The sequence below is a fragment of the Pelodiscus sinensis genome, chromosome 7 (assembly GCF_049634645.1).
Source record: "Pelodiscus sinensis isolate JC-2024 chromosome 7, ASM4963464v1, whole genome shotgun sequence".
Classification (NCBI taxonomy): domain Eukaryota; kingdom Metazoa; phylum Chordata; order Testudines; family Trionychidae; genus Pelodiscus; species Pelodiscus sinensis.
In genome coordinates, this window is record NC_134717.1 from 37149069 (window position 1) to 37163997 (window position 14929).

The following is a 14929-nucleotide window of genomic DNA, read 5'->3' on the forward strand; positions in this document are numbered from 1 at the left end:
TGTGTGTTAAGCACTTCACTATGGGCATGTCTAAACTACATTCCTCTTTCGAAAGAGGAATGTAAATGAAGCAAATCGGAAGTGCAAATGAAGCGCGGATTTAAATATCCCATGCTTCATTTGCATATTCTCGTCCGAGTGTTTTCTCGAAAAAAGATTTTTCGAAAGTGGAAGCGCAGTTTAGACAGGATTCTTTAAAAAAACACCCCTTTTTTGAAAGAACCCGTACTCCTGAAAAAATGAGGAGTATGGATTCTTTCAAAAAGGGTTTTTATTCCTGAGAGAACCCCGTCTAGACTGTGCTATCGCTTTCGAAAAACCCTTTTTCAAAAAAGCGCTCAGATGCAAATATGCAAATGAAGCGCAGGACATTTAAATCCATTCTTCATTTACATTCCTCTTTTGAAAGAGGAATGTAGTGTAGACATAGTGTATAAAAGATATTAGCTGCACAGTAGTTGCAATAGACAGGTTTGAAAGGGCTCCCTTTATTAAAAACTTTCTGGGAACTGCCAGTAATGGGTGAACTGATTTAATATTTTGAATATTTGGATTTTAGCATTGCAGCTCTATCTTTAGAAATTTTATCGAATCCCTAAACTCAAGGGGAGATGTATACTAAAGAACACTCTCCTCTCTCTCTGGAGAGAGTATTCTCTTGGGGCATGTCTACACTACAGCGTTATTTCAAAATATCTTATTTCAAAATAGTTAATTCGAAATGTAAATGTTAGTTGTAAATGTTAGTTTTCCCCAATTAGACTTCTTTGCTTCCCACAGAAACAAGAAGTGTCCAGACTACTACTCCGACCTGGACCAGGGGCTGGGTTTCAGAAGGGACACCCTCCAAGTAGACTGGCCTCCCCAGTTGCTGTACGCATTAGTGGCATTGGCATGGCCTCACCATCACTGGTTCCCGATCCTCCTGGACCTAGGAGGAACCAATGGTGCTTCTGTTGGTACCAGACCTAATCACCCAGGACCTGGGAGAGGAGTGGTTGTGCCACCCAAACCTCCTGTTCCTCCACCTTGCAGCATGGAAGGTTTGTGGTTAACTGCAATAAGGAAGGTTTTGTTGGAGAGCAGGAAGCCATCCACTAGAGCTGCATACTTGGCAAAGTGGAGCCATTTCTCCTTGTGAGCCACCCAGAGGGGCACAGAACCTATGCAGACCCCCATTCCTAACATTCTGGACTACCCCCTAAACCAGTGGTCCCCAACACGGTGCCCGCGGGCGCCATGGCGCCTGCCAGGCCATTTCTGTGCGCCCGCCGAGTGATCAGGGCCGGCCCTGCCTTTGGGCATGTGGCACGTGGACGGTGCCGGCCCCTGGGCGTGCAGCGTATGGGCGGCCCTGCTCCCGGGTGCACGGCGGGAGGGCTGTGCCGGCCCCGGGCGTGTGGCTATGGGCGTACCCGCCTCTGGGCACGCGGCACAGGAGCGACGCTGGCCCCAGGCACGCAGTGTATGGGCAGCCCCACCCCTGGGCGTGCGGCAGAGGAGCAGCACTGGCCCCAGGAGCGCGGTGCATGGGTAGTGCCGGCACCGGGCACGTGACATATGTGTGGCCCCGCCCCCGGGCGCATGTGTGGCCCCGCCCCCGGGTGCCTGGCACATGAGTGGCCCTGCCCTCGGGTGCCCGGCAGCCCCAAAAGGTTGGGGATCACTGCGCCTAAACCTTAGGCATCAAGGCCTTTTCACATTATCCCTCTGGGTTTACCTAGTGGCCATTGCAGCATTTCACCCAGAGGAAGGGGGCAGGATGGTATTTGTGAATGCGCTGGTTAAATGATTCTTCAAGGAGGTAGACAGGTTGTACCCATACGTTTGCCAGCCCTTACCTCCCTGGGATTTTAACCTAGCTGATGAGCTCCCCTGTTTGGGCCCTTGGCCGCTTGCTCCATGAAGCACTTTACATGGAAGGTGGCCTTTTCAGTGGCCGTTACATCTGCCAGGAGAGTGTTTGAGTTGAGGGCCCTCACATCTGAGCCACCTTCTACAGTTTTCTTTAATTAAGCTCCACCCCCATCCTATGTCTCTTCTGAAGGTAGGATCCCACTTCCATGTATCAGGATATCTACCTCCCAGTTTTCTTCCTGTAACCTTACTCAACGCCTAAAGACTGATCCCTGCACACCTTAGAAGTCAGGAAGGCTTTGCCATTGTATATAGATAGAACAAGAACATTTCATAGGTTGTCACAACTCTCTATTTCCATAGCAGAAACGATGAAGAACCTCCCACTATCGGCCCAGTGCTTGTCATCATGGATTACATATTGTATTAAAATGTGCTATGACCTTGCTAATAGGCCAGTGCTCCCACTTACAGATCATTCCATGAGGGTGCAGGCCTCCTCTAGAGCCTTCATGGTGCAGGTGCCCATTCTCAACGTCTATAGTGCATCCACTTGGTTGTTGGTGCATACTTTCACCAGCCATTACGCCATTTTGCAGCAGGCCAGAGATGGTGTATCCTTTGGCAGGGCTGTGTTGCAGTCCATTTCCAGTTAGTCTCCGACCCCACCCTCTGTGGTAAAGCTTGGGAGTCACCTAACTGAAATGGACATGAGCAAGCACTCGAAGAAAAAGCGGTTACTTACCTCTTGTAACTGTTCTTTGAGATGTGTTGCTCATGTCCATTCCAAATTCCACCCGCCTGCCCCTCATTGGAGAATTCTGGCAAGAATGAACTGAGGGGATGGAGGGTCAGCAGGGGTATACATGCGCCGATATAGCGGCGCCACTTCAGGGGTCTCCCTTGCTGGCCCAACGGGTATCGCTGGGGGAAAAAGCTCTGAAATGCATGCACACGGCGCATACACACCTAACTAGAATGGACATGATCTACGCATCTCAAAGAACAACAGTTATGAGAGGTGAGTACCCTTTTTTAGCATTGAATAACTGAATAAACCATATATCATCATCAGTTTTTCATTCAGGAAGAGAAATATTTTCAAGTTGCTAGCTAGAAGATAGTGTCTGATTGAGCAGTATGTGTTTGAAGATGGATACAATAGAGTAGGGAATGATCAAATACAGAAATTGCTGTAAGTCCCCATATCTGAACATTCAGAGACTTTGGATCTAGAGGTGAATTTTGTAGGTTGGGCTCATGTTTAGTAGAAATATAAATAAAATCTGTGTCTTTGCTGCAACAGTTTAGCCACAAATAAGTTCCTGTGTCATGTGGAGATTTGAAGAAGTCTGTACATTCCTGTCTCCTCTCCCAGATGAATGAATCTCTCTTATCTTAGTTAGTTTCTGGTGAGTTTTGGTAAGCATCTTCCAACACAGAACTTATTTTTCTAGTTTCATTTCTTTGGACTCAAAAGAGGGAGAGGAAGAGTTTATATAATGGGCATAGTTAATAACTGCTTGTTGCGGCTAACACAATTATTAAACAGTTTGGAGGCAAATAGAACAAAGGACACATTTCTATCAACTCATACACTATAAAAGGTGTTTCTTTTGCCAGCATAGGTTTTTTATTAAATTTTTCCATATATTATTTGTATTATACTGTTTTTCATATAGTCTTTTTTAATTGGCTGTCACAAACAGGTATTAAGTTTTAAATTAAGAATTATATTTTAACTCCATACAGGTAACTGCATAGCAATACTCTGCTTAGTAAGTACTTTGAACCAATTGTATATTTTAATTGGTATTTTGTATGCAGAGTAGTTGAAAGGATTTAAAATCCTACGGTTCACTTTAAAAATGCCCATTGATTCTTTCTGTTTTCATTTTTGCTTCTTTCTGCTGCAGTCCAGAGTCTTTGTCACCAAATTGCTGAGATGCAAGAAAAGAGATAATGGTGACCAAATCCTGTTCCGCATCCCAAGGAAGCAAAAGAGAGGTTTTCTTTAATCCCTTGTACGCTACCGGGCAAGACTCTGTAGTGACTTTCTCTGCAGAACTTTGAACAAGAATATGGTCAGTGAGTGGATCTGCTAGCCAATAATTTATATATAGGGTGTAGCCCAGTCATTGATGGGCTCCAAATCTAATCACATGTCACTCCAACAGATCAAACACTCATGTTACTACTGGCTCCCTGTCCAGCCAGAGTTATTTCCTACCCTCTGGTCCACAGGTTAGACTCCAGAGCTCTCTGGTGATGGCCCATCTTGGATCCTTGTGTTGTGAATCTGTGTATTACCTCTGGCTATGTCTAGACTACATGGCTCTGTCGACGGAGCCATGTAAAATAGTTTATTTGGCATAGGCAAAGAAGCGGGGATTTAAATAATCCCCACTTCATTAATATAAACATGCCCACTGCGCTTTGCCAACGATCAGCTGATCCGGCACAGTGGGGCAGTCTAGACACACCGCGGTCGACAAGGAAGCATACCGGAGCGGTCGACAAAGGCTTCCTTTGTTGACCATGGTGCGTCTAGACTGCTTCGCTGTTCCAGATCAGCTGATTGTTGGCACAGCGCGGCAGCCATGTTTGTTTTAATGAAGCGGGGATTATTTAAATCCCTGCTTCTTTGCCTATGCCGAATAAACTATTTTACATGGCTCCATCAACGGAGCCATGTAGTCTAGACATAGCCCCTCAGTTGAGAGCCTGGATAGCTGTCTTAGTACTTATAGGAGAATGGAATACAAATAGTGGGTGATCTGCGCCCACCAGCAACTTGCTTATCAGCAGTTTGATGGACCCTGCCAATCAGCTTCTCCCTTTCCTCCCAGCCCCTGCTGCCTACTGCCAACCAGCTGTTTAGCAGCGGGGATGGGAAGAGGCAGAGGTGCAGGAGTGGGAAGAGGTAGAGCGAGAACGAAACACTTGGGAGAGGAAGCAGAGTGGAGGCAGGAAGAGGTGGAACAAAGGTGGGGCCTCAAGGGAATGACTAGAGTGGAGTGATCTTTTCCTCGGGACAGCTGAAAGTTGGTGCTGTGGCTACAGCAGCCATGCTAGTGTCATCTATCACAGACAGAGAGGATTATTCGATTCCCATCCCATGTCCAAAGTCCACGTACTTTGACTATGTGCTGGGGTCTCAGTTGCCTCTGAAAGCATTATGTAGAACAGCACAAGTCAATAATCCCATCTTTATTCCTCTGTCATGTGATATGCTTTATGTATCTCATTTCAACTCTATCTTTAAGATGAATATATGGGTATTTCATATGTTTTGCTGTCATTCCTAGCACATACTGGCTGTAGAAATGATAAGGCAACAGTGCCTGCAGTTAAACCAATAATATAACTTAGCTCTTAGAAATACTGCTGATAGAGTCTGTAAGGGTATGTCTACACTACAGCACTAATTCGAACTAACTTAATTCGAATTAGTTAATTCGAACTAAGCTAATTCGAACTAGTGCATCTAGACCTAAAAACTTGTTTGAATTAGCATTTTTCTAATTCGAACTAGCATGTCCACATTGAGTGAACCCTGAACCGAGGTTAAGGATGGCCAGAAGCAGTGCCGGCAGGGCATCAGATTAGGACTTAGAGCGTGGAGCTGCTGTCTCAGGCTAGCTGAGTTCTGTGCTTAAAGGGACCCGACCCCCATCCCAGACAGACAGTTCTCAGGGGTGTCCCGCTTGCAAAGCAGTCCTGGCTTGGAGTGCCCCGAGTGCCACACTCGGCACATCACAGCACTCGGCCATCAGCCCGGGGGTCAATCGGCGGGCTGCAGGAGAGCTTCCACCGCGAGGAGCCCGCAGAGCCACCCCAGTCCTCCCCATCAGGGGCTCATACCCCATTCCTCCCTCACCTCCTTCCACTTACCCCTCCCTAGCCCCCCTTCCCGATGTACAAAATAAAGGATACGTGAGTTCAAAAATAGAAACTCTCTTTATTAAACAAAACTCGGGGAGACTGGGAAAAGGAGGTGGGAGAGGGGAAGAGAGAGGGTGGGAGAGGAAAGGGCAACTAAAATGATCAGGGGTTTGGAACAGGTCCCATATGAAGAGGCTAAAGAGACTGGGACTTTACAGCTTAGAAAAGAGGAGACTGAGGGGGGATATAATAGAGGTCTATAAAAGCATGAGTGGTGTGGAGAGGGCGAATAAAGAAAAGTTCTTCATTAGTTCCCATAATAGAAGGACTAGAGGACACCAAATGAAATGAATGGGTAGCAGGCTTCAAACTAATAACAGAAAGTTCTTCTTCACAAAGCAGATAGTCAGCCTGTGGAACTCCTTGCTGCAGGAGGCTGTGAAGTCAAGAACTATAACAGAGTTTAAAGAGAAGTTAGATAAATTCATGGAGGTTGGGTCCATGGAGTGCTATTAGCCAGGGGGTAGAAAAGGTGTCCCTGGCCTCTGTTTGTGGAAGGCTGGAGATGGATGGCACGAGACAAATGGCTTGGTCATTGTCTTTGGTTCATCCCCTCCAGGGTACTTAGTGTTGGCCACTGTTGGCAGACAGGCTACTGGGCTAGATGGACCTTTGGTCTCACCCAGTACGGCTGTTCTTATGTTTTTATGTGTTTATGTTCTAAGCTCAGGGCTCAGGGTCGGGGATCTCACTGGACCACCTTGATTTTCATGCATATCTGCTCCTGGGTGGCCAGGCTGGCATCTATCCTGCCCTTGATGGCCACTTTCCTGTGCCTAGTGTGGAGGTCGTGGACATTGGAGGCTTCCCACCAAACCTGGATGAGGTCCACGATCTCCGCACTAGACCAGGTGGGCGCCCGCCTCTTGCAGCCCCCGGCAGGCTCCTGGGAGCCGCCAGCCTGGTCCCGGGAAGAGGCGGAGGGCTGGGTGGCAGCGGGTGGCTGGCTTGTGCCGTGCCAGGTGCAGGGTCTGCTGGCTGGGTGCTGGCAGGTTTGCACCTGGCACGGGCACTGTAGCCAGACCGTGCCCCTTTAAGGGCTCCGGGGCAGGGAGGGGCCAGAAGAGTTTCCCTGGTGGTGCCCAGAGTGGCCACCAGGACAACCTGGGAAGGGCAAGCCTCCCACTAGTTCGAATTAAGTGGCTACACAGCCCTTAATTCGAACTACTTAATTCGAACTAGGCGTTAGTCCTCGTAGAATGAGGTTTACCTAGTTCCAATTAAGCGCTCCACTAGTTCGAATTAAGTTCGAACTAGCGGTTTGTATGTGTAGCGCCTATCAAAGTAAATTCGAATTAACGACTGTTAGTTCGAATTAACTTTGTAGTGTAGATATACCCTAACTGAGTTATCATATTGCGTGACCCTATCCTCATTTCAAATAACAAAGACATCTTCATGAGCAATGTGATTAATCTAAGCTTGCCTTTTAAATAGCCATATTTTGGAAGAATGAAATTTGAATTCTTATATGTATTTTTGTGATAATGTTAACCTGATGGATGAGAACACACATAACTGAAGGCTATACCCAGATTAACTGAAGCAGGAAGGGAAATTAATTGCAGTGTGTTAATGTAGAAAATTCTGTATATGCAGTTTTGGTAAAACTAGTATAGAGAGGTCCATAGTAGGGATGTAATAGTGTAGTTGATTAACCAATTAACAGATAAGCAAAAGTTTATAGATTAATGCTATAGACTACACACATTTCACTCCCCCGTCCGTGTCCCCCCCGTCCCCTACAGTAAATTTTTTAGCAGACTGGCCAGCAGTCCAGCTCAATCCTAGTTCACACTGGGTCTGTAACCTACACTGCTGCGGCTCTGCATTTAAAGTGTATTAGGAACCGGGTAGGCAGCCCAACTCAGTTCCGGCTCATGCCAGGTCAAGGAGCTCAGATCCCCCCACTAGATAGAGGCTGCTGCCACCCCGTGCTACTGCCTCTTTATCAAAGGCACAGGGTGGCAGGCAACCGGTCTGCGAGGGGAGCTGGTTTTTAAACTTTCTTCCCTCGTGGACCATTTCCCACCTGTTACCCCATGCTGCTGCCTTTCATACAGAGGCAGCAGCACAGAGTGGCACAGGGCTTCTCAGGAGTGAGGCCAGAGCACACTGGCTGCTGGCCCTGTCCCCGAGGACTATAGAATAGTTGACTAACCAATAAGAAATCATGCGCTTACTAGAGTATTAAATTAACCGACATGTAACATCCCCAGTCCGTAGTGTATCCTGGGCAGAGAAAACACCTCTCAAGCAAAAAATATGCTAAAGCATAGTTCACAAGGGAGGTTTTATCCTTTTGCCAGTTAGTGTGGAGACAACTGAAATCTAGGGAAATAAAAAAGAAGAAAAACATGATGTTTTCAAGAAACGTTTTAAAGATGCCTGTATATATAAAACTATGAAAAGAGAGCTAGAAATTTCTGAGGACAAAGGATTTGAATGTTATGAGGCTAACAAGCAAGGCAGCTGAAATAAAAATCAGTGGCTACGTCTAGACTGGCATGATTTTCCTCAAATGCTTTTAATGGAAAAGTTTTTCCGTTAAATGCATTTGTGGAAAAGAGCGTCTAGATTGGCACGGATGCTTTTGTACAAAAGCACTTTTTGCGGAGAAGTGTCCGTGCCAATCTAGATGCGGTTTTGCACAAGAAAGCCCCGATCGCCATTTTCACCATCGTGGCTTTTTTGCGCAACACAGTTTTCAGCTGTCTACACTGGCCCTTTTGCGCAAAAGCATTTCCAGAAAAGGGCTTTTGCCCGAATGGGAGCAGCATAGCATTTCCGCAAGAACACTGACACTCTTACATGAGATCGTCAGTGTTCTTGCGGAAATTCAAGCGGCCAGTGTAGACAGCTGGCAAGTTTTTCCGTAAAAGCAGCTGCTTTTGTGGAAAAACTTGCCAGTCTAGACGCAGCCAGTGAGTATTAATCTCTGAATGTTGCAGTTTGATTATAAAAGACAAAATACATTGGAAATTGAAAGAAATACTGTGTTGTAATAGAAGTTCAAGTGGTACAGATACTGATGAAATATTAACAGATAACATATTACCGTATACAAAGGAAAATGTCTCCTTATTTGTACAATAGTAAGTATGACCACCTGCCAGTCAGGAATTGGGAGTCAGTTCCTTGTTGGGGGCAGGGAATTGCTTTAATCCTGAGTTTGCAATGAAATGGCTGAATAATCTGTCACATCATTTCGGTCTTTAACATCTGTGATTGTTAGTACTCAAGTCTGGAGACCAGAAAGACAGTAAACTCTTGATAGGAATTCACTCTAGAGACTCTTTGAACAATGGCATGAAATATTAGCTATAATCCAGACATTTGTGCAAAGGACAAATTGTTGACATAAGTGGGAGATTTAAGGTACCTCAGATGAAGCAGAGCATATAGTAAATAAATGCAGCAGTACTTATATGGATATCATACAGGACTGCTTCTTTATACAGTATGTAAAAAAAGGTACAGTTAGTAAGAGAGATATCAGGTCCACTCAAGTCAAATACTTGTCTATTCAGAAGTATTTTTATGAGTTCCAGAAAAGTACTCTCTGATAGGGATAATTAAGCAGCAAGCTCCATCACAGAACAAGGAAATTAGTCCATCCCTACCTTCGGATTGTGGGAAGACAAGCAGATGTTGCATCTGTCAAGAGTCCTTGGATCCAGGATATATTAAGGTGAATTAAAGCCATCTTTTCCCTTGCAATCCTAGGGTACATCTTGACTACACCTCTCTGTCGACAGAGAGATTAGATGTAGATTAGGCATGTTGAAATTGCTAAAGGGGCAGGGATTTAAATATCCCATGCTTCATTAGCATAAATATGGCTGCCGCTTTTTTCCGAAATGGAGCTTTTTTGAAAAAAAGGCAGTCTAAAAGTGGCTCTTTCGAAAAATAAATCCTTTTTCAAAAGATCCTATAAACCTCATTTTTTGAGGAATACAGGATCTTTCGAAAAAGAGTTTATTTTTCAAAAGATCCGCATCTAGAGTGCCATTTTTTTGAAAAAGCTCCGCTTAAAAAAAAAAAAAGTGGTGGCCATGTTTATGCTAATGAAGCATGGGATAGTTAAATCCCTGCCTCATTAGCAATTTCGACACACCTAATGTACATATCTCTGTCGACAGAGAGGTATAGTCTAGACACAGCTCCAGGCACCTTGGCTAGAAGAGGGAATCTGGCCCAGTGCTTTCACATGAGGTTCACTTATTCAGATGTGGTAGTGTTTGCTGGATTGGGGTGCTATAAATTTAAGACAAAGTGTGCTAGTATATTAAAAAGCAATATTTGGATGGCCATGTTAAGTCCTGCCATCTTATTCTAAAACAATATATTAAGGAGAGAAAGAAGATACATTAGAAAGCAACAGAATATCATGAAGAATTCTGAGGGTCTAAACAATACTTCTCCATCCTAAAGGATGTAGCATGGTTTCTTGAGTCTTTGTATAACCGAGTTCTCAGAGGCAAATATAATTCAGAAAAAAACAGAAATTTAATATATTTATCCCTGTGCCTTGCACCATTCTCCTTGAATGTATACAGTTGTATTCAAACCCAGTGCTCCCTGTAAGCTGAGAAATTCAGCCAGGTTTTGTGTTTCCATTGGGCAGGAGGGTGTGCACATTTGCACATGCCTTGATGCACATAAAAATATTCTGTACGTAGATGGAAAAAATCCACATGTGGATGGAAAAAATTAGAGGGAACATTGTTTAAATTGAAGGTATTCCTCAAAAGGCCAAATACTGAAGTTCTTACTCAGCTTTTACTAATGCAAAACTTTCATTGAAGACAGTGGTATCTTCATGTAAGCAAGGACTTCAGTGTATCTGTGTCCATAGGTACCCCTGGACTCTACTACTGTAACTTTAGCTTTCCTTCCACATATTGCACAGTATTAGAGCCTGAGCCAGGTGTGAGGGGGAACTCTGCACTCCTGGAAGGAGTGGAGCCTTGGGCAGAAGAGCCAGTGCTGGGGCTACCTTTCCAGTGCCACCAGAGCATGCTGCATGGTGCTCCAACAGCCATTTAATAGGCCTGAGGCTCCCAGCCACAATTGTAATTTTGCAGCGCCAGGAGCCCTGGGTCCTTTTAAATCCTCGTGCCCTGGGAAGTTGTCCCCTTTATCCCTGCCCCTTCCTCCCCCTGTCATCAGGCTGCTCAGTGTTTTATAGGTCAGTAAAAAAGATTATTTCCATGTCCTCCATATGAACAGAGGCATATGCAATGAAATTAAAAGATGACAAATTCAAAATGGATGAAATGCTTTTCCACACAATCTGTAATTAGATTGTGAAGCTCACTGCCATTGAGGCTTAGGATTTAGGAAGCTTCAAAAAGGGATTGAACATTTATATAGTTAATGATAATATCCAGAGCTGTTACAATTAATTATGTTAAATTTTTTTGAAGGGGCTTAAATCTCATGCTTCAGAATTTACCCTATTATACTATTATAGATCAGAACCAAATCACAGGGGTTGATCGCTGTAAATTTGTATATTGAAGGATTCTTGCACCTTCTTCTAAATCAGAGTCTCAAACTCATGGCTCATGGCAGTCTACGGGCTAGAGCATATCCACTGCAGGGAATACACAGGGGAACCCAGCTGCTGCCCCGCACCAGGCCCCTCCTTCCCTGGTAATCCCTGAAGTCGCATCCCTCAGGGGACGGGGTGCATGGGGTGAGGAATCGCCAGGAAGAGGCGGGGTTTAGGGGATGGGGACAGGTACCCTACCCCTCAGGCCACTGTTTCCCAGACCAGATTGTAAATACAGGCAGTCCCCGACTTACGCGGATCCGACTTATGTCGGAGCCGCAGTTACGAACGGGGCCCTCCCTCTCCCTGGTCTCCAGTAGACCAGGGAGAGGAAGCAAAGCGGTGGAACACGCGGGCAGCGGACAGCCCAGCCGTGTCTGGGCTGTCAGCTGGCCGCGTGCTCCGCGGCTTTGCTCTGCTCTGCTCTCCGTCCCCCTGGTCTGCAGACGCGTCTGGGCTGTCAGCTGGCCGCGTGTTCCGCCGCTTTGCTCTGCTCTGCTCTGCTCTGCTCCCCGTCCCCCTGGTCTGCAGACAAGGGGGACGGAGAGCAGAGCAGAGCAAAGCCGCGGAGCACGCGGCCAGCTGACAGCCCAGACGCGTCTGGGCTGTCCGCTGCCCGCATGTTCCGCCGCTTTGCTCCCCGTCCCCCTGGTCTGCAGACCAGGGGGACGGGGAGCAAAGCAGAGCAAAGCCACTGAGCCCGAGGGCAGCAGGATAGCCACGGCGCGTCTGGGCTGTCCCGCCGCCCCCGTACTCTGCGGCTTTGCTCCGGACGCCTGTGGTACAGCAGCTCGGGCACTGCCGGTTGGTCCCGTAGCGCCGCTCTGGGCGCTACGGGACCAACCCAGCAGCACCCCAGCTGCTCTGCCCCAGGTGTCCCCAAGTCAGCCGCTGCTGAAACTGACCAGTGGCTGACTACAGGAAGCCCCTGCCCCGGGCTTCTTGGAATCAGCTGCTGATCAGTTTCAGCAGCAGCTGACTTGGGGATGCCTGGGGTTCTTAAGTTGAATCTGTATGTAAGTCAGAACTGGCCTCCAGATTCAGCCGCTGTTGAAACTGATCAGTTTCAGCAGCGGCTGAATCTGGACGCCAGTTCCGACTTACATATAGATTCAACTTAAGAACAAACCTACAGTCCCTATCTTGTACGTAACCCGGGGACTGCCTGTATGCTCCAACCTATAGATGGTCCACAGGCCAGGAGTTTGAGATCCCTGTTCTATATTTTCAGGGATTGGCTACTGCTAGGGTAGGATACTGGACTAGCTGGACCTTGTATCTGAGCTAGTACACTAATCTGTGTTCCTATACAGTAATCCCTGTGTTCCTAAATGTGAAGCATGGTAATATATTCTTAGACATTTCTCTGAGTACATGTACTTTGCATCCAAATTTTAATTCTGATAATGTTTTCCTCGTATCTCAAATGACAACAACACAGTGCATAGTAGTAGTTTCTGGTGTGTTTCTCCATTTTTACTCCACCGATAGAGAAATTATTATTCCTTCAAAGACAGATTAGTTTGTGAATAGCTGTCGTGATTTCAGCCATGATTGTATTGCCTATACACAGAAGGGCATATTTATCCTAAAATTAGTGTTGTCCATTGGTTTTAGTTAATCCCTGCCCTGCATTTTTCTGTCATCATGAAGCACTGACAAATAATTTTAAAATGGCAACTCCTAGCAATATTGGGGGGATAATATTATTAATGTTTTTTTCCATATTTTGCAAATAGAGGTGAAAATCTGAACTCTCAATTATTTCTTTGTTTTTCCATGACAATTCAGAAAGGAATGACATCTGAAATAAATCAGTTAAGAATCCTTGACTTACTGAATGTCAGTTTTACAGAACCATGTATAATACTTTACATTCGTAGTGTTCTTATAGTTCACTTGCAGACAAATAAATTACAGTTACTTTGCTCTTATTAAAAGTTTGAGTTTCAGGAGGTGTATAGTCTAAATAGTGTGTTAACTGCTTTGTATCGTAGATGACAAAGAATGGTACAGTGGAATCTGAAGATGCTAATACTCTAACACTTGATGATATTTCTGATGATGATATTGATTTAGACAACACAGAAGTAGATGAATATTTCTTTCTACAACCCCTACCAACAAAAAAACGAAGGGCATTGCTGCGAGCCTCTGGAGTAAAAAAGATTGATGTGGAAGAAAAACACGAGCTGCGGGCTATCCGCCTCTCCAGAGAGGATTGTGGCTGTGACTGCCGAGTGTTCTGTGATCCAGAAACTTGTACCTGCAGCCTTGCAGGCATAAAATGTCAGGTAAAGATCTATATTACAGACAGTCCTTACTAGCAGGGTATAAACAACCCATAATAGAGGGATTATGGGTAAAGAATTACTAAGTGCTGAAATTTGTGGGTTTCAAAACTAGTAACACAATTCCCCTGACACAAAGGTAACTAAAGATAAATCTAGCCCTTTTAATATATTTTTTATTGAGATTAGTTTGAAAAAGACTTGCAATAAATGGTATATTTCCTCTCTGAGTACAAATACTCAGCTCCTCATGTTCTTCTGGGGGCCTGTAACCGAATATTCAACAGATCCAATAGAGGACTTACCTAACCTATAATACTGTAGCTTTCATGAAAGATATTATATTAATTTTTATGTTAGAAATACTGTTTATCTTCCCTTCTTGAGTATAATTGTGCAGTTACTTCAGATTGTATGTTTCTGCATTTAAAATTGCAAGCAGTTTTGAATCAAATATTAAAGTCCAAATTCAGAGTAAGAATCAGTAAATGAAGCATCTTTTATTGTCTTCCAATTCACACATGATAGTAACAAAAATATTAGAGCTGGACCATTAGTATTAGTCTGTCTATCTGAATACATTTATCAAAAATGTATTCCCTAATGTATTCCCTAATATACCCTAGTGGTTTCTACAGGTTAATGTTAAATGTGCTAATCAAGGAGGCTTCCACCAGTTCTGTTGGATCACTAGTCTACAGCGCAATAGATCTCACTATCATTACATTTCTCTAAGTTTTCCTTTTCATAATTTCTTAAACCTGCCTAAACTCATTCTACTACCCTCAGGTGTTTTACTCATTTGGTTATTCAGATTGTTTTCAGTTCTTTTTTGACAAAGGGGACAGACTAGAGTTACTTTAGGGATCTCTAATTTTATACCTTCATTTGCTTTCAGGTAGGTGAAAATGATAGAATTTAGGCATCTAATTACAGTATCTGATTTCAGAGGGGTAGCCGTGTTAGTCTGAATCTGCAAACGTGGCAAAGAGTCCTGTGGCAGCTTATAGACTAACCGAAGTGTTGGAGCATAAGCTTTCATGGGCAAAGACCCACTTCGTCAGATGCATGCATGGGAAAGGTTATTCTCCAACACTTTGGTTAGTCTATAAGCTGCCACAGGACTCCTCGCCGCTTTTGCAGTATCTGATTTGTGGCTCCAAGCCGGTAATTAGATATCTAAATTCTCTTATTTCACCCTATAGTTAATTGTATCTACAATAGTGCATCCACAGTTGACTGAAGCCTCATTTAAAATAGGGCCCAATTTCAGTTTTCA

The 14929-nt window shown here is 44.8% G+C and overlaps 1 protein-coding gene across 3 annotated transcripts in view; it reads left to right on the forward strand.

Annotated features, from left to right (window-relative positions):
* The window catches only part of CSRNP3 (cysteine and serine rich nuclear protein 3), a 75698-nt gene that overhangs the window by 52731 nt on the left and 8038 nt on the right, over positions 1-14929 (forward strand). For all 3 annotated transcript variants that reach the window (XM_006124795.4, XM_075933521.1, XM_006124796.4), the window contains one exon: positions 13357-13653. In XM_006124795.4, the coding sequence (XP_006124857.1) occupies positions 13357-13653 (297 nt within the window). The remainder of the gene's footprint in view (positions 1-13356; positions 13654-14929) is intronic.